General features: G+C 52.4%; 6 protein-coding genes across 6 annotated transcripts; 3 read left to right on the forward strand and 3 right to left on the reverse strand.

The window, feature by feature from the left end:
• Positions 1-99: 99 nt before the first annotated feature.
• CC1G_09882 (hypothetical protein) lies at positions 100-1,626 on the forward strand (the record flags this gene model as incomplete). The annotated part of the gene is made up of 1 exon (XM_001831127.1): positions 100-1,626. The coding sequence occupies one exon, from the start codon at positions 100-102 to the stop codon at positions 1,624-1,626; it is 1,527 nt and encodes a 508-aa protein (XP_001831179.1).
• A 1,059-nt stretch (positions 1,627-2,685) lies between these two features.
• Positions 2,686-4,061, reverse strand: CC1G_09883 (lipase; the record flags this gene model as incomplete). The annotated part of the gene is made up of 9 exons (XM_001831128.1): positions 2,686-2,717; positions 2,778-2,956; positions 3,011-3,075; positions 3,136-3,313; positions 3,375-3,488; positions 3,551-3,570; positions 3,638-3,658; positions 3,716-3,813; positions 3,866-4,061. The coding sequence occupies 9 exons, from the start codon at positions 4,059-4,061 to the stop codon at positions 2,686-2,688; spliced, it is 903 nt and encodes a 300-aa protein (XP_001831180.1).
• Positions 4,062-6,816: 2,755 nt separating this feature from the next.
• Positions 6,817-9,168, reverse strand: CC1G_15850 (other/FunK1 protein kinase; the record flags this gene model as incomplete). Its single annotated transcript, XM_001831129.2, has 5 exons — positions 6,817-7,542; positions 7,597-7,769; positions 7,822-8,080; positions 8,143-8,467; positions 8,522-9,168. 5 exons carry the CDS (start codon positions 9,166-9,168, stop codon positions 6,817-6,819), a joined length of 2,130 nt encoding a protein of 709 aa, XP_001831181.2.
• A 695-nt stretch (positions 9,169-9,863) lies between these two features.
• Positions 9,864-12,828, reverse strand: CC1G_15851 (oligosaccharyl transferase STT3 subunit; the record flags this gene model as incomplete). Its single annotated transcript, XM_001831130.2, has 11 exons — positions 12,619-12,828; positions 12,549-12,566; positions 12,461-12,497; positions 12,210-12,409; positions 11,930-12,159; positions 11,692-11,877; positions 11,417-11,624; positions 10,582-11,369; positions 10,240-10,525; positions 10,056-10,173; positions 9,864-9,992 (listed from the first exon to the last, which is right to left on the reverse strand). Exons 1-11 carry the CDS (start codon positions 12,777-12,779, stop codon positions 9,864-9,866), a joined length of 2,361 nt encoding a protein of 786 aa, XP_001831182.1. The 5' UTR covers positions 12,780-12,828.
• Positions 12,829-12,993: 165 nt separating this feature from the next.
• CC1G_14797 (hypothetical protein) lies at positions 12,994-15,082 on the forward strand (the record flags this gene model as incomplete). Its single annotated transcript, XM_002910772.1, has 10 exons — positions 12,994-13,114; positions 13,178-13,279; positions 13,329-13,364; positions 13,413-13,461; positions 13,518-13,595; positions 13,650-13,858; positions 13,910-13,948; positions 14,009-14,108; positions 14,171-14,769; positions 14,823-15,082. 10 exons carry the CDS (start codon positions 12,994-12,996, stop codon positions 15,080-15,082), a joined length of 1,593 nt encoding a protein of 530 aa, XP_002910818.1.
• Positions 15,083-15,389: 307 nt separating this feature from the next.
• CC1G_14798 (SH3P7r4) lies at positions 15,390-18,217 on the forward strand (the record flags this gene model as incomplete). The annotated part of the gene is made up of 12 exons (XM_002910773.1): positions 15,390-15,568; positions 15,648-15,684; positions 15,742-15,882; positions 15,935-16,342; positions 16,393-17,022; positions 17,075-17,329; positions 17,379-17,489; positions 17,546-17,663; positions 17,721-17,806; positions 17,866-17,957; positions 18,013-18,137; positions 18,192-18,217. 12 exons carry the CDS (start codon positions 15,390-15,392, stop codon positions 18,215-18,217), a joined length of 2,208 nt encoding a protein of 735 aa, XP_002910819.1.
• Positions 18,218-18,229: the final 12 nt, after the last annotated feature.

Genomic DNA, 18,229 nt, shown 5'->3' on the forward strand with positions numbered 1-18,229 from the left:
CTCTTGGTTTGTTCAATCTCCCATCCGAGCTCGGCGAGTCTTTTTCTTTAACGAGAGTAATTCACGACATTTACATTTGACTTTAGAATTTCTACCAACATGAGCACGGAGTCATTTCAAACCTGCCCTCGAATCATCCTCCTCGCCATCTTCAACGCATTGATGGACCAACTCGAAGAAAATCCAGCCACTTCGACGAGGACCAATCAACGCATGATACGACAAACCATCATCGCAGCATCTCACGTCTGTCATACATGGAGACGCGTCGCACTTCGCCTCAACCACGTATGGGTCCGACTCATAGACTTCCAGCACTCGCCCATTGAACAAATCAGACATCTCCTTGACCTCTCTTCACCACTCCCCTTCGACTTTGGTCGCCGCGATGCTCCTATCCGATTACCCGGTCAGCCAGGGCTCTCCTCCCTTCTCCTGCGATACGAAAACAGGATCAGAGAGTGGAACGTTCGCTTTGATAGAACCGACCTCTCTGAGCGATGGTACCGCCTCTTCGCCTTTCCCCTGCACTCGCTGGAGGCCTTGAGGTGGGAAGGTCCCTTCGCGCCGGTGCCCCACCAGACCGAGATGGAGAAATTCCGCTTTTGGCTCCCCATGAACCGCATCACCAGCCTCAGCATCGATTCCTCCAACCTCCCCTTTCCCAATATCCCACTACACAGTCTCACGAGCCTGCATGTCGCCAATACATCCACCCAGCCACATGCACCGACGATTGCCGAATGGCTGGACATCCTGCGCGGATCACCCTCGCTCGAAATGCTGTCCATCCAAGACGCTATAAAGCCATCGACCTCCGACATGGATACATTCGTCCCACTGGAGCTCCCTAACCTTCGTCTCCTGTCTCTGGGAGATAACCGCTCAGGAAATGGAGCAGTTTTCGCTCTCTTGACCTGCATATTCGCAACACCCAAGTGCGCCTTGGTCTGCACAGCGCCAACAACATTCGAACAGCCCTACAACACAGTCTTTAAGGATGCCCTGTTGAGCTGGTTCCACGACGCCATCGACAACAGGGAACTTGGCCATTTCCCGCTGCATTTCTGCGTCAGCAAAGATAGCGACTTGACGATGTCGAACGTTGCAGATCCAGCTCATGTCCTCGATTGGAACGGGGTCCAAGGCATCGAACGGGTCACCAGGTTCCTCGACTCTGTCGCTTACAAAGTCCTCAGCATCCGCGTTCCAAGGGTGATGGGACCTTCCACCTTCGAGTGTCAAAAAATCCTGAGGGACATCAAACTGGGAGAGAGGTTCACCTCTGTGGACATCACCGTTCATCCTGATGCGATAATCCCCACCGTGAAGACGCCCGAAGACATCGTCCATGTCGTTCCGCTGCGCCTAGAAGGACTCGACAACGTCAGAGAACTCACTTTCCATGGCAGGAGTTCGCTACTCCCAACGGCACAGTGCGTGAGGGAATGGGCGTTCAACCGCCTGGGAATGAGGATCCCCGTGTTACCCGTACTGGAACGCATCATCTTTCGCGACTTTATTGACGCGCATGTGATCTCCGGCGAGGTTGCCTCCCTGTTGGCGTGGAGGAGAGACACGGGGTACCGCGTAAATTCAATACGGTTCGAAGATTCATCAGAATAACGTTGACGTTTCTATTATATACCCCTCTGTGCAAGGCGGCATTTATTCCTGGCACCATTCCATCAGTCACGTATATATCCACTATTTATGCGGCTTCCCCGACGCCCTTTGACGATTTATTATGACTATCATGCATCCAAACCTATCTTGTAGCACAGACTTTCCCTACATCCCACCGCTATGTAGTCCAGAGCCCTTTGGAGGTCCCATGAAACAATTTCAATTTTTATGCCAGGCTCGAAGGTTCGGATCATGGGCTCGTCGGACCCCAAAAGTTTGATCCGTCGAAGACTCTATCCAGGTGGGCGCTTGAGCCGGCATGACACCATTTTCACAACCTCCAAGTAACCTCGCGTTTCATCTCTGTAGCTGGGGCTTGGTACACGTAACAGCTCAGCGGAATCGGTCGCCGAACTCGCCACTACGCGGTAGGTCTTCTTTGGTCACAAACTTTCAAGTTCAAAAACATGCAATCAAGTCTCGTCACTCGTGGGGAAAGGTATCGGCGTTGTCGGCCTGTTTGTTTCAAATATCGTCTCGTACACACTTCACCCTATTTCGAAAAGAGAAGAAGGGCACGACCGAGCATGGTTTGAGCGCGTGATGTAGTGCTCGAAAGAAGTAGGGTGACCTACGGTTCCCGAAAGTGATATAAGTTCTAACCAATTCAGTAGTCTCAAGTAGTCTCAAACGTGTATATTCATCCTTCATTTCTATTTCTTTGGCCACTTTTGACATGGCACCTGGAGGATTCTTGCTCATCCTTGCCTCCGAAATGATGTAAACGGTTAGCAGGTCCAGACGTCGAAGGGCCAGACTGGTCGGACGGATTTGTCATGATCGCGGATCGTCGGACGCAGCGTATCCCTCAGGGGCCCACCTGCGCGCTCGAAGCTCTTAACGTCGTCTTTTAAGGTGGTTGAATGAGTTTTGGTCATCATAAATCCGTACAGTCTCATTCCAAGTCATAAATAGTACATAGATAAACACATCTATCGGCATCCTCCAGACAACGATCGAGGGTATATCTTTTGGTTCAGAGCAATCCGTAGCATTTCGTTAACACGAGGTGTTGACACCATCGAAGGGACCTGCAGGGTACAACATCAGTACATCATACTTCCATTCAGCGCGAGTAAAGGGAGACTCACCGCCATGGTCGTTGAGGTTCCCAGAGAAGATGTTGGGGACATAGCCGATGGTGCACTGAGAGTTGGTGTTGTCCTGGCCGGGGCAGTTGACCCAGTTTCCGTTGTTGACGATATGGATTTCGCCCTCTGTGTGCGCAAAGCCAAGGAATCGGCCCGGGACAATTGGGATCAGGTCATCCCTACAAGGCGAGGTCAGGTATCGGACTGTAAGACTCCACATGGATGAAACTTACTTGTTGTTGATACGATTCATCACTGACTTGGAGTTAACAAGGTTGACGAAGGCTTCGTTTCCGACCTGTTCGAAGGGATGGTAAGCATGCGCGACAGGTCACACGACACAAAATAGAACGCTTACTCGGGGCATTCCATAGGTGACAGTGCGGAAGGTGGTGCTCGAGGGAAGGTTGACAGACAAGTGAAGGGTAGCAATGGTCGCGAGGGCACCGCCAAGGGAGTGGCCAACGAGAGTAACACTGTTCGTACCGTATTGCGATAGACCGGTGCGGACGGCAGACAAGACAGCGTTGGCAGACCTGGAGATGAAGAATCATTAGTTGGTGGGGAAGACCATCATTCATCAAAACGGTGACAGACCTGGCGTGGGCGTCTCCGAAACCATCATGCGTCCTCACTGAAGAAGACACGCCGGGGAAAAGAGAAGAGCTCAATGGCTTCAAGTCGAAGTTCGCGTTGGTGAGGAGCGGGAAGCTGTCAAATGCGACATGAGATCAGAACCAATCTGCCAAGAAGATTCCCAAAGATAGACTTACAATTTGTCTGGATCAGTTCCCTGTTGAGAACAAGGACAATCTTTGGTCAATCCTCATGAAAAGGTTGGAGTGGGAATCTCATCGTACCTGGTACGCAACGACGACGGTCTAAAGGGGATGATGAGAGGTTGGTCCGGGATTACGACGGAAAGACGCGGCGCTTACCCTCAGGGCGGAGTCGTAACCAACATACCAATACTGGGTGATGGCACCATCGCCACCGGAAGCGATGGGGGTGAACTGAGGTCGGGCATCGCAATTCCCTGAATAAGCGTTAGAGACGAATGTTGATCAATGAAAGGGAACACTACTCACTACCGCAGTTCCAAGCCCGGGTTCTGGATGGTGAACAATACGCAGCACCAGCGTAGTGAGTGTAGGGCTTGTAGCTGGCGACTTGGGCAGCGGTAAGGGTGGAAACGCTTTGGCGTGCCTCAAGAATGGGGACGGCCAAAGAAGAATCCAGAAGGGAGAGGAAACACAAAGACAAGAGCGAAAGGAAAGCGCGCATCGTGTACTATGTGTAAGCCCGAGTCCCGTCTGGAAAATCGTGCAAGGAGGAAGGATCCTGCAAGGAATATAGGCATCGATGAGGCAGGCTTTTAACCGGAAGGTGTGAGAAAGCGCTTATTGGACATATCAATTGTTGTTGTAGGCAATCTCGGAGAAGATGAGCACGTTGAGGCTTGTTCGCCCCAGTTGCCCTTGTCCCCTGACTGAGATGTCTTCCGGGGATGACACAAGCATGTGGGATGTTAAGTCCTGTGATGCGTAAAGAAGCCGACACCATGCTTTGCAGTGCGATCATTCGTCCTATTATTGATCCACATTCGATGAAGGAATAAGGCCAAGGTGAGGAGTTGTAAAAGGGGAAGCTTCACGGATGCCATAAAAGTTAGATAGAACTCGTTAAAATAGGGCTTACCACGCGGTCTCGAGCAAGAAGACGCCTCACCTCTCAGGGCTTTCAAGCCCACGTTTCGGGAGGTGGTTCAGAGGCGCTTGCAACGTCCTGGAATCACCGATAATGATCAAAAGTGCTGGAAACTGTCAAGAGCAACTAGTAGCCATCTTGAATGTGTCTCCAGGCCAATGTTTCGTGGTGGTGAGCTGAGATGACAGTGGACATGGACCAAGAGTCTCGTCCTGGGCGTGATGGATCACGTTGATCATGTGTGAGGACAGCAGGGAATTAGACTACGCAAGATACCCTCGTACCTTGCTTTCACTATCACCAAAGGAAATACCACACGGCACATTGGACGGACGAAGTGATTCTATAGGACAGATCGTCCAACCACGTTCTATGATTGGCTCGGAATTGCAAGCGCCAATAGGCGCCAACGCGGAGAAATAGACAGTGCGGCGCGTGGCCTCATTCCCGCCATAATGAGCCATACGGTCGCCCTAAATTGAAAGTCCCTGACCAGCCCTGACCAGGTCATGGAACCTATCGCAGCAAATCTGGTGGAAAATTCAATTGAGTATGCCGAAAATGGCCAAAATGTGCACACGTACCACGAGAGAGCTCTTCACCGGACCCTCGTCATCTGAGAAATTGGAAGCTAAATGGTGCAAGAATTGTGAACTTGCAGATATGTTCCGTCGAACAATCGAACACAAGCGAGTGGGGTTCCTGTCCGCCACACCACATAGTATCGTTCATCGCAAGGCCGCCATTCTGCAAACGTTGGCTTTGGAACACACATGCGATAGAAATAAGACCATAGCTTGTTTTGTGATGGAATACACCTTGTTCTGTAGAGAAATTTGGCTGTGGAAAGGGGCAATTGAGAAAGGACGTGGTAACAGGCCGAGCCCAACCAGAAAACCTTTGGAAAACTTTTGGAAAACCTGGGGAAATATTCCCGAACGGCATTAAACTCGGCACGGAGCATACGTCATATCCTCCCACGATCGGTACCGAGACTTTATGCCTTGTGCCTGCCTCGCAATTGGCTCAGGCTGTTTCGTCAACGACCACACTCGATTGTGTACATCCCGCCACCAGAGTTTCGACCCACTGCTCAGGTCACATCTAAAGGAGGCGCCCGATAATCCTGCGACTGCTGGCCTCGAGGCGCTTGAGAAGGCGACCCACTCATCCAGGAATTTATCCGCAGTGCTCCCGAGCTGGAAGTTCACTTCTTAGGCGTTCGGTTTTCGCTCCTCTCGCCTCGAGGTAGTGAATTTGCTGGAAATCGTAACTTCCTTGGGCTGGCCTGCGACAAGTGACGCTGATGCCAAATGGTCATGGACTGAAGCTTTTCATACCCTCGACATAGAGGCTATATTTCTGCCTCCCAGCCTTTTGGACCTTGTCGGGACGTTCAATGCCCTGATTTGCTATCCCGCCACCTGGCCTATGTACAAAGCCGAAAGGGTCATTGCATCACTGGTCACTACGACCACTACGACCGCCCCGATTCGAAGTGGACTCCCTTTCTTGTCTCGACGGATTCCACTGCTTTAACAACTTTGAAAACAACGCTACACCTTTGTTCTCCGTGCCACCTCCAACACGTCTCCCTTTGTGAGGCTAGCGACAATATCTGTTCTGACGCCTATATAAGAACGGGGCGTTAAGATGGGACGTCTCTGTAGATATCTCCCAAGATGGGCCAGAATTTCAGCATGAAGGTCGACGCAGAGAACAAGCAGGGCAAGTGCTGTGATCGCTGCGTGCGACTTGACGGATTTCGATGCGCGACATGCGTTCAAAGTTTGTATCTCGCCAATCCTCAGTTACGACGTCGCTGTGGGTTAATGTCTGCGTCTACGAACAGGACTGGTCCTGGGCTTTTGGTGAGCGCGTCGTCCTCTTTATGTCGCCATCCCACTTAGTACACCGCCGCGTACAGATGCGAAGGCGGCTTGGTGAACCCTCTGCTTCGAATGATCACACTCACAATCATCCCACTCCGTCTTCATCTCAAAGTGCTCCATTGGACGGCCCTCCGTCGTACGACAGTATTGAACCTGGACCTCCACCCTATTCCCTTAGTCCAACTCCTCGAGTGCCGTAGTGAACCATCTTTGCTGAAACCACTGTTGAAAACCATTGCGCCACTGGCCTTGGAATGCATAGTACATGACATACGACTGCCTACAGCTTTGACTCAGTTCGGGGCCAGGCTAATATAGCCATTACAAAATCCAGAGCACAGCCCAAACACAGTGAAAGGTCGTCCCTACCGTGAAAGGCGGGAACCTCACTCCGGCGCCAGAACACCAATTAATTGCTTCCTGTATCACCGAACGACCTGCTAGCAACCTGGCTTCGAAGAAACACCGCGTCCGTCCAGGTCCTTAAGGCGTTTCATCAAGGGGGATGGCGGCTCAATTTCGCCCCCGTCTCCTTCTTCCAGCTTTCGCTTGCCGTTGTCGGACGAATTGGAATTGTGAGAACGGACCGGAGGGATGAGAAGTCGCGACGGCCTGTTGTTCTGGGGAGAGGGAGAGGGTGGAAGAGCGCTCGATGCCTCTTCTTCTGCGATGGCGGCCTTTGAAGCCGCTTCATCCGCTTCAACTTTATCGAGATTCGTGATAGCATCCTGGAAGAGCTTCGTGATGTGCTTGTAGTGGTCCTCGAATTCGTCGCGGAGTTTTTTTATCGCCTCTGCGTCAGGAGTGCTTGCACTGTACCAAGCGTCCCGTTTGTCATCTGAGCGGTTGCGAATGTATTGTTTGAACTTGGTGAATAGATCGACGACGATGTTTCCCCACCATGAGTCAATCGTGTCGGTCACTTCGTGAAGTCGTAACGCCATGAAGTGGCACTTCGCCTCCTCGGCCCGCTCCGGCTCTGATTGGTCCCATTTCAGCAAAAGACGGGGAAGAGAATTTCGGCGTTCCTTAGGCTTGACGTAGGCAAATAGAATATATGTGAAGACATAGAAAAAAGACTCCAGGTCATCGAGGTGATCGTGAGGGGGAGAGTTATCCATCCTAAAGCCGAGAAGAACCATGACCGATTGGAACATTCGAGTGCCCTGAAGGGGGATGGATTAGTCTTCTAGATCCAACAAATTCAACGCCCTACTCACAGCTCTGAAGTCAACTGAGGTCTTTTGACGATCCGGATCATTATGCCAAATTGCCATGTCGAGGTCAATCAGAACTCCACGCCAGCCCATAGGAGACCCGGCCTGTCCGAGCAAGATATTGTGAACGCTGACGTCGCGATGAAGGATTCCCAGTTTATAAGAGTGTAGATGGCCTGTATGACAGATTGTCAGAGGGGTGCATCACCAACGAACGCCGAGACGTACCGTTTATTGCATCCACAAATGCGCAAAGTAACTCCCTTTTGCTGGTGAAGTTGTCGAAACTAGGCCCATACTCCTCCAGAATAATGTGGACTTGAATGCGGTCGGGGAAGTTCTCGATATCGTCAACCGCCCCTCCTCGAAAAGTACGGAGCTTGTCGTATTCCTGATACGATACCATGCGACCCACACCAACCACATTCTTCGCGGCTTCGAGGAATTCACGCTCGCCGTTCGACCGATGTAGCGAACGCCACGAGTTCTTCATCAAAAGGTGAACACCATCCTTGTCGAGGATGGGCCAGCATGTGGTCCCGCGGCCACGGATGCTGCGTCGCGCATAGCAGCTGCCTCCTTCGACGATTCTACAAGCAACGACGTTCTTCGAGGAGTCCTCAGCCGCAATGTGTAGCCAATCCTCTTGGCATCTCGGCCTTCCCAGTAGATGTTGGGGTCGAAACCCGCGACTTTGGGATCAGTCGACGATAGCCCAAGCACGGCACGGACGAACAGTGCAGCCTCTTCGTGAACATCAATGAAAGGTGTATATTGGACCCCGCTACGATCAAAATGGAAGAATCGGAACTGGGTCGGGGTGACGATGAGGCCTCTGCTGAACAGTCTGTTCGGTTGGTGATTGAGAATCTGTCTAGAAACTGCCTCAGTGGGTCATGAACAAGACTGAAGGAAGATCCTGTCATACCGGCAATGCACTCCAATCTGGCCAATTTGGTCGTCTTCCGAAATGAGGCTCCTTTCGGTGTTCAACACCTTTCCTTCAACCATAAAAAGTGCACGATCGTAGCTGGCAAACGCGGGCTCTCTGTCGGTGTGGATGAGAAAAGGAGAGTCACCTGTGATCGTGATGTCCGGAGAGGACCACTGCCTGGCTGCGAATGGGTCGGAATGAGGTGGTCGTGTGGGAGCGGTTACGAAGACCCTCCTTCTGCCCCCTTCTACTGTGTCAAGGCGTGGTTTAGAGGTTTTGAGTATGCCCTCAATGATGTCCTTATAGGCCTGGTAGAATTCATTGTTTCCCGCCGTAATTCCGACGAGCTTCGTCCATCGACCACACCTGTAGTGCTCGCTGTTCTCGAGAAGTGTGTTGATATCCTCCTCAGTGGCCACCTTTTCGTACGCCTTCAAAATGAAAGATGGATTCGCCTCAACGCGGTATCTCGCGTCAAGTTCTTCGAGAACCGCTTTGCGCTGATCCATAACACTGCCAAGAACTGCTCCGGATCGAGTAGACCTGTGGCCGGGAGTATCTTCGCATGACCTAAACTCGACTCCTACCGGGGTAGGGTGGTCAGCCTCCGAGTCGAAGATGGTGCGGGCGAGAGAAGGCATCAAGTTTCCTGGTGGGGTTCAACCCTGGTCACTGTGCTGATTGTCACCACTTGACTGACTAGGATTGTGGGTGGTCGATAGCGTCGTCTTTTTTGTTATTGTCCGAGGCCAAAAGAACGTAGCCTCAGATTGCTGGGGGACCTCGGCTGCCAGTAAGGAGACAGGGGATCTGGTTGAGCCATTGTGATCGTCGGAGGAAATTATGCAGTGTGGGATGCTCACCGGTCCTGATAACAGGGTTATGTAGGCCCAACGATGGGGGCTGACCGTCGAGAACCTTGCGCTCGTGGCTGGGGTTCAGATTCAGAACGATGGTTAGGGCCCATCTTATTTTATGTAAACCCTTATGGAAACCACGACGGCAAAGTGACAGCATTCAGTGATCCGAGAGCGGCTAAGCATCGTGGTTCGCCCTTGGCGCATCTAACAGCTCTGCATGATATAGTATGTTGAAAGGAGAATGTAATGAGCGAGAATTTGCGACAGCAATGAAAATACAACGGTTCCTGGAAGGGATGCTTCCAACCCCCAGGGGGGATGCATTGTAAAATCCACCCGCGCTTAATCTAACGCGCTCTCCGCCCGCTCGCCAATCGTCAAAACGAGAAAAGAAGTATGCCTGTACTACGTGCTCTTTTTGTTCCAAAAGGGAGGTATAAATTACAGTCCGAATACAACCACACTAAAAGTCAAACTCATGCAACAAGCGCCTTCCGTCTCACAAGTGGCTTGCTCTTCTTGGCCTTCTTACCAGCCGCAAACGCGTTCGCAGACTTCAAGTCTCGTCCCAGAGGGTCTTCTTTTCTTACTTGGTAAATTCGGACCTAGAAGGTAGGCAAAGGGGTTAATCAATGAAGGAGAGAAAGGGAAAAAGAAGGGAGACGTACGATCCAGTTTTCTGATGTGAAAGCTTCGTCGAGGTAGTCGAGTTCGATGGGAGTTTTGGGTACGGGCTGGTTTCGGACACGATCAACAGCTTGTCCAGGTCCAAAGATCTCCGCAAATCTACCATCAACAAGTCAGCAAAGCCATCCCGCACACCGCAAGCATACCGTATAAACGACGACTCACCGGTAATACGACATCTTGTACATCAAACTCTCCCTCATCGTCCTCGAGGCATGTTCGTCAATCCTATATTCACCCCTTGGCGTGAAGTAGTTTGGTTCCTGGATCTCATCAGGCCAGACACCCTGGGCAATACGGACCATCCACAAGAACTTGTTGATGTCGTCGCCAGAGTAGCCAATCAGACCACCGAAAATAACGAGAACGTATTCAACGTCGTGCTTGCGGAGGATGGGCCAGGCTTTTTCTTCGGAGCTGGACATGGCTTTGCCGACAGTGGCGATGTGGGCTGTACGGCCGGAGGTGGTGAGATACAGAGCAACGCAGGAAAGGGAAGGAACGTACTGTTATTCCAAGTGTTGTTGTCAACCAAAGTAGGTCGATCGGCCATACCAGCAATTTGGTAACCATAATCCCACCAGCTCATGATCACAGAATCCGGAGCGGTATTCTGCCTGAGCCAGTAATATGCCTCTCGGTAATCGTCAATGATATGCATCGATCCATCCTGATTCTGGGACGACAAAATGACTGAAGGCGAGGAATAGGCGATGGAGGTGACCCAAGTGCAGTGAAGGACAAAGAAGACAAGGAGGAAAGTGGTGTTGAGGAGGACCACAAGGCGGCTGTCGAGTCCGAAGATGCCTGGCTTGGACTTGTCCTTCTTCGAAGACTTGCCGGCTGGGACACCAGTCGCAACTGCGGCGAGTTCCGATAGGATGTTGGTAGATGCGGCATTGTCGCTGGCAGCCTTCTTGCCCTTCTTCGAGGCCGCGGGGGTAGCAGAAGGTGCAGGGGTAGATGGGCCGTTAGAAGCGGCATCCTCGGAGGTGGTCTCTGCGGCTGCATCGGGCTCAACTGGGTTAAGGTAGACGTCGAGCATGCTCGAAAGAGCGATAGCCGAAGCAACGCAGACAACTGGTGTCAAAGTTAGCATGAGACGAACCATGACACCAGCGAAGTAGCTGGCCATGACGGCGTAGATGATAACGAAGAGGTGTTCATCTCGAAGCTCCTTGAAGCAGAGGATGACACCGGCGGGGAAGAGGAAGATGAGCATCTGGAGGTCCATGAAGAATGAGGGCCAGGCGGTGGGTTGATGCTCGGAGACGGAGGCGATGATAGGAATATACCTGGGCAACAGTCAGAACGCGCAGACGACAAGTAGTAGTCGACTTACTTCTTGGCATATCCAGTATCCCAAAGAGAGTAGAAACGACCAGTCCAAGGAGCAATCTTGCCTTTGTAGGTTAAGAAAACGAATGCGGCGGTACCCAAAATTCCACTGGCAACCAAGGCGATACGGAGAAGTTTCTGGAAGTGTTGGGAGGAGACATGTGACCTAACAAGTTCAGTGAAAGCGACGATCTGCAGCAAGCCAAAGACGCCTAGTAGTAGTAGTAGATAAAGTCAGCACTGAGCCAAGCTTTGATGCGCTGCGTTAAAATGACGTACCCAAAGCGCCCATATGTTCACTAGTGCTGACTGGCTGGAATCCGACGAAGGGCACTTGCATACTTGCGAGAGTGCCAATGGCGTACCAGGAGCAGTAGGCGGCGTATAGACGCGATGAGAAACGACCCATGAGCATGAGAACCAGAGCGTGAAGAGGAATCATGTTGGTGATGAAAACGTATCCACCTATCACATTCGTCAGCATACGGCACCGGTCCGAGAGGAGGGATGAACGCACCCCAAGCCGACACCATGTAGAAGTAGAAGATAGCAGCAATGGTTCCGTAGAGCGCGCTTCCAGTCTTGAGAGCCTTGATCCAGAGGAAGAAGGTGAACATGAGCAGGAAGATGGAGATGGCTTCGTTATCGTATGAACCAGCGACCGAACGGGAGATGTATCCAGGTGCAATGCCAATGAAGGCCGCAGCCAACAGACCAGCGCTCTCGTTCTTCATTTCAGTGGTGAACCTAACGTTGTTGTGAGCGGTCAGGTATTTGGAGTTGGCAATGGGACGCACAGGTATGTCGCAAAGGCGGTCAACGCGCTAAATCCTGGTGCGAGGAGGACGCAAATGTTCCTGATGTCGACGGGGAGGTTAATAGCCTTGAGGACGTTGTAGATGACACCGCTGGTCGCCATTAAACCGGGGTAGACTGTTCCTCCGACGACACGACCGAGAGGATACCATGCTGTGGGGTCGAACCAATTCCAGAATTCCTGTATGCGAGTTCAAATCTCTAGTCTCTTTGCTATTTGGGTTATACGCACATAGAAACCCTTCGTTGCGAGAATCTTGGTTGCGCGGCTATTTCTGTGATCAATATATGCATTGCGGTCTGCTTCAAGCGTCACGTACTAGTTGAACCATGGGTCGCTACACAATTCCATTAGATTCAGAAATCTGTCGCATATTCCAATGTACTCACAATTCATGGATAATACTCTCAAAGTTGATGACAGCAAACAAGCGCGAAGCGATAGCAGCTCCTGAAATCAAGGCGAGAGCAACGATCCTGAACAGCGAGGCTGTATTCTTGACGGTCGTCGGGGAGAGGTCCGACGGGATGGGAAGGGCCAACGTCGGCATTGCCAGGAGTATGGCTTTGCGCCGTGCTTGACCGTGATTTGGTGCAGAGGAAAGAGCTTGGACGCCGCCAACACAACCCGCGGCCAAACGTCACGTCGACGTGTCCAATCCCCGTAATGCCGCTTAGTCACACACTTCTATTTTGGTCGCACGCGACTCGGACTCTTTTGCCGCCCCTATCTTGGTTCCTTGCTCCCGTTATCCCAAGTGAATAATGGTGGATTTGAAGCATACCCAGGAGCAGCTGGAGCTTGCACCACAGAGGGTCACGGTGGAAACGAGGTATGGACCTGTAACAGGAGGGAGAGCTGCGAACGGGGCAGCTGTCTTCCTTGGTGAGTGGTTCGCATTCTACTCTACTCGGATATGCACCTAAAGTAGTCTCACTTCTCTGCTAGAAATACCTTATGCGGTCCCTCCGAAAAGATTTGAGGATCCCCAGCCGTTACCAGACACCTTCAGGTATCCCGATCAGAAAGAGTACATTGTCGAATCCGCATGTATGTCGTGTACTCTATCTTCATGCCCTTTCCACTTATCTTGGGACAGACGCTGCACAGCCAAGGAACGATGGACAGGCGGCTGGTATGAGTTCCCGCTAATCCTCGGAAAATGGCTCATAAGTCCCTTCAGCGATGGATTTCAAGGCGAAAGTCGGTTTAGGGGCGCCGACTGAGAATCCGTGAGTACTGGGACGACCGGAATGACTCGCAACAGAGGTGTCTAAGCTAAATTGAGATTATTCTTAAATATCTACGTCCCACCCTCGTACCCATCCAAAAGGAACTTTCCGGTCAAAGTCTACATCCACGGTGGGTGAGTATTGCCCGCATCTCAGACCTACTGGAAGGCAACCTCACGATCTCTCAGTTTCCTTCAATTCGGCTCGCCGCACGGATTATCAGCACAAGCTCAGTATGCAGCGGCCGAGAGGGAAGAGATCTGGGTAAACATTGGATACCGCCTTTCAGCTTTTGGATTTATTGCTTCGGCGAAGAACGGTCTGACCGGGAACTATGGCTTCAAAGACCAGTGGCTTGCACTCAAGTGGATCAAGGCGAACATATCTGCCTTTGGAGGTGCGCGTTCCGACATTGCTCTGTTTATACTGGGCTAAGACGAGCTTTTAGGAAATCAGGATGACATTCAGTTGACTGGACTTTCAGCTGGTAGATTCGAGGCCTAGTCTCCGGCCCAGCCTGCTAACCTTTGCTGTTGCTCGTCTTCAGGCGCACATTCTGTCCACCAGATCTTACACCACCTCTCGGTTTTACCTCCTGGAGAGAACGCACCATTCTCGTCCGCGGTTCTGCAATCCAACGCCATGCCGTAAGAAGTCTATCTGGGCCTCGAATTCAAGTTTATCATGCACTGACCGAGTCGCTACCTAGGACCGATCCAAAGACTTCTGCCCAACTGGATCCTCAATTCGACGCCCTTTGCAAAGCACTGGGGCTAGATCCCGATTCACCAGACATTCTGGAAACTCTCAAAGACGATACCAAGGTCCCTGCTTCAAGGATCACAGAAGTGATTGAGGAGGAGAAGCTCGGAAGGTACGGCGCGTTCCGCGGTTGCCTCTCCGACGACTGGATCATCACCTCCCCTGGTCCAATGGAACGTCAGCATAACGGATCCTTCGCCACCAGCCTGCGCGAACGCGGTGTGAAATACATCGTAGTAGGCGAGGTGTCAGAAGAATGGTACCTCTATTCCATCGCCCACCCCATCTCCTCGCCTGCGGACATCACATTCCAGCTCGAGCGATACTTTACTCCCGAGTTTGTGAGCGAGCTTGTTGGCCATTACCCTCCTCTACCTTCCGAAACTAGTGAAGCTGAGCTGCTAAGGAGGTTTGGAGATGTCTTTAGTCTCGCTCAGGTTTATCTCCCTGTTCGCGTTTTGGCTCGGGATCTTGTAGCTAGGGGGTTCCCGGTACTGCGCTATCGCATTTCCTGGGGTCCAGAGCACGGATGCTTGCCACATAAAGGTGAGGCCATACCATCTTTCTCTACCGATCAATGCCTGAGCTGTTGATACTAGGCCTTGTAACCCACGGAACGGACAGAGCTTTGTGGACGCTCTGCTTCCCTGCACTGACAGACACGGAAGCCAGTGTTGCAAGATCCTGGGTCGGCCGCGTTGAGAAAGAAGTGGAGAATGCACTTAACGGTCACTCGAGAGCTGCGGATGAGGTGCTGCTTTTGGACGAGGAACAAAACATAGGTTGGGCGAAAGATCCCCTCTGGGAAGAGCTATCAGGATTGGCGAACAAAATACTCCCTTCTACGGCATCACTATGATCATAGACATATTTGACTAACTGACGACCTCAATGTATGTATCCTAAACTGTATCCCGACGAATTTTAGCGACTGGCAAGGAGGCCCCTATTTGGCAACGGCCATGACCATCACGTGCTTACGAGAGGATGAGACGACAAGTCGGCCGCAGTGACAACTTGAACACTTGTCCAGAACGTCCACATCGTCCGCGTCATCTCAAAGGGACGACAATCCACAACTAGCGTGGTAAGTCAATCCCCAACCCACACAACAACCCAATCGAGTCTTAATCGATGGCCTAATCTCTATTCTCTACTACATAGATATGTCACTCCAGATCAATCTCTCCAGTAGAGATATCCTCGAAGCCTATCAAAAGGTTCTAAACTCGCAAGGAATCGACTGGGCGATCTTTACCTACGAAGGTGGAACGAACGACCTCAAGGTTCAGGCTACAGGCGATGGCGGACTTGAGGAGCTAGAGGAGGAGTTCCATGATGGAAGGTGCGTAGCAGATGACCATCGTCCCCGCATCTGGGTGACGTGCAAAGGCGCTTTGCTGATTATGGTCGATGCCTTATAGGGTGCAATACGCCTTTGCGAGGGTAACCGAACCACACGTATGTCGATCTCAATCACTGGATGCACCTAGATGCTAATCGAGGTTATGTTTCCAGAGCCAACTCCCCAAATTCGTTCAAATCAATTGGTGTGGAGATGGTGTACCTGAAGCAAAGAAAGGGTTGTTTCATACCCATTCCCAAGCGGTCGCAAGGTTTTTGAAAGGCACACACGTCGTCATCAGTGCTCGTAACGAGGTACGCTCGAATATCCCGTATCCGCGAGCCCACCCTGACCCGCATCGTACAGGGAGATGTCACACCCGAGTTGATCATGTCGCGTGTTGAAGCAGCCTCTGGTGCAAAGTACTCCATTCAGAAGGAAGCGCCTCGCAAATTCGAGCCTATCGCTCCAGTGGGTACCAACTACAAGCCCGTTGGGAAGGTCGACATCGCCGCTCTGAGGAAAGGGCCAACCCCAACTCCTCCAGCGAAGCCCGCACCCCCACCTGCATCGTCTAGACCTGCGTTCAGCGCCGGACGACCCATTGCGTCCGCCGGTTCGCTGTATGGTAAAGCTGCTGCTTCTGCCCCTGCAGGTGCATGGGAAGAGGAGAAGAAGCCCGCTGCAACACCTCCGCCTGCAGCGCCTCCTCTCCCTACTACAAGCCGGCCCCCGACTTTGCCCACCACTTCACGGCCTGCTTTCAGCGCGATGGTAAGTGTTCTCAACCTTTTGATCCGAACGTCGACCGACACCACGTTCAGCGGCCTGGAGGTAGCCCTGCTGCCGCTGCTCGAAGCGTCCCTCCTGCGCCAGCCCCCGCCGCGCCTTCACCGCCTCCTGCTGCACCCGCTGCTCCCACCCCTGTAGCATCTTCGAACGTCCCCACCAAACCGGCCGAAGAGGATCGGATTGAGCCACTCAAGAGTTCTTATACCCCCGTCTCTCTCCCTGCTCCCAAGAAGCTCAAGAACCCCTTCGCCGCGTTTGAGCAGCAGCAACAACAGGAACAATCGCGAGCCCCTGCCCCCTCTCCTTCGGGTAAAAAATTGACTTGGAGCGAGCGTCAGGCTTTGGCGAAGAAGCAGCAAGAGGAGGAAGAAGCGCGCAGCCGCTCCGCCAGCAGCTTCACGCCAACTACTCCGGTTGCTACCATCTCCAAACCCGCCTTTGGCCGTGCCACTGTTACCCAGAGCGGGCCGAGGAACTTTGGGGCTGGTACAGCTGTTGCTGCGGGTGTTGGTGCAGCAGCAGTTGGAGTCGGCGCTGGAGTTGCTGCCTCTCGATGGGGTGCCAAGAGAGAGCCCACTCCGCCACCTCAAGAGCCTGAACCTGAACCTGAGCCTGAGCCAGCGGCAGAGCCTGAATGGGAACCTGAGCCAGAGGTTGCTGCTGTAAGTTTATGTCAATCATTTGGTCGCTCTAGTGTCTAATGCGATATTATAGCCTCCCCCGCCGCCACCTCCGCCACCTCCACCTCCTCGTGCCGTTGAGCCAGAACCAGAGCCAGAACCAGAACCAGAACCGCAATTCGAAGCTCCGCCGCCACCTCCTCCTCCCCCTCCTCCCCCGCCACCCGCACCACCCGCTCCGCCTGCAATGGCTCATGTAGAGCCTGAGCCTCAATTCGAGGCCCCTCCACCTCCACCTCCGCCGCCTCCTCCGCCTCCTCCTGCACCTCCTGCACCTCCCGTGACACAGGTATGTCTGCACACGCCGTCATGATCAAGAGTGTCCTAACATGATATAGGTTGCTGCCCTTTCGATCTCGGAGCCGGAGCCCGAACCCGAGCCAGAGCCAGAGCCAGCCGCAGAACAAGAGTACCAAGGAACTGTCGCTGTTGTTCTGTATGAATATGAGGTATGTGATGACGATAGCCGTTCCCGGCCCTTGGTGTTGAATTGTGCTTCATCAAGGCTACGGAAGACAATGAGATGAATTTGGTAGAGGGCGAATATATCGAGCAGATCGAAGAGATCGATGAAGGTTGGTGGACAGGTGTGGGTGCTGGAGGAAAGACCGGATTGTTCCCAGGTAAGTGATCTTTGCTGATTTGATCGCTCGTGGGTCCTGACAAAGTGTAACTTCTAGCCAACTACGTCGAAATCGTTAGGCGTGCCGAAGAGGCGGGGGAAGCAGCTCCTCCCCCACCTCCCCCTCCCCCTCCGCCACCACCTGTAAGTGACATGAACGTCATATCCAGACACGAACTCATCGATACTTGTTTCATGATCAGGCTCCTGCCGCACCAGTTGCGCCACCCCCACCGCCTCGTGAACCCACTCCCGAACCCGAGGACGTAGGCATTGTCGCGATCGCGCTTTACGAGTAAGTCGTTCTCCAAATATGGTTCCCCTGATCGATCCTAAACTCGTGTTCACAGTTATGACGCCGCCGAGGACAATGAAATATCTTTCAGGGAGGGCGAGAGAATCACTGAGATCGAGCCAGCTTCAGAGGATTGGTGGCAAGGAAAGAACCCTGCTGGAGAGATTGGATTGTTCCCAGGTTAGTACCTCCGCTTTTTCCCCCTTCGTTGTTTGTGCTAACAACCCTTTCCAGCCAACTATGTGGAAGTTCAAGAGTAATCGCAGAACACT

Source organism: Coprinopsis cinerea (assembly GCF_000182895.1).
Source record: "Coprinopsis cinerea okayama7#130 chromosome 7 map unlocalized cont3.7, whole genome shotgun sequence".
NCBI lineage: Eukaryota > Fungi > Basidiomycota > Agaricomycetes > Agaricales > Psathyrellaceae > Coprinopsis > Coprinopsis cinerea.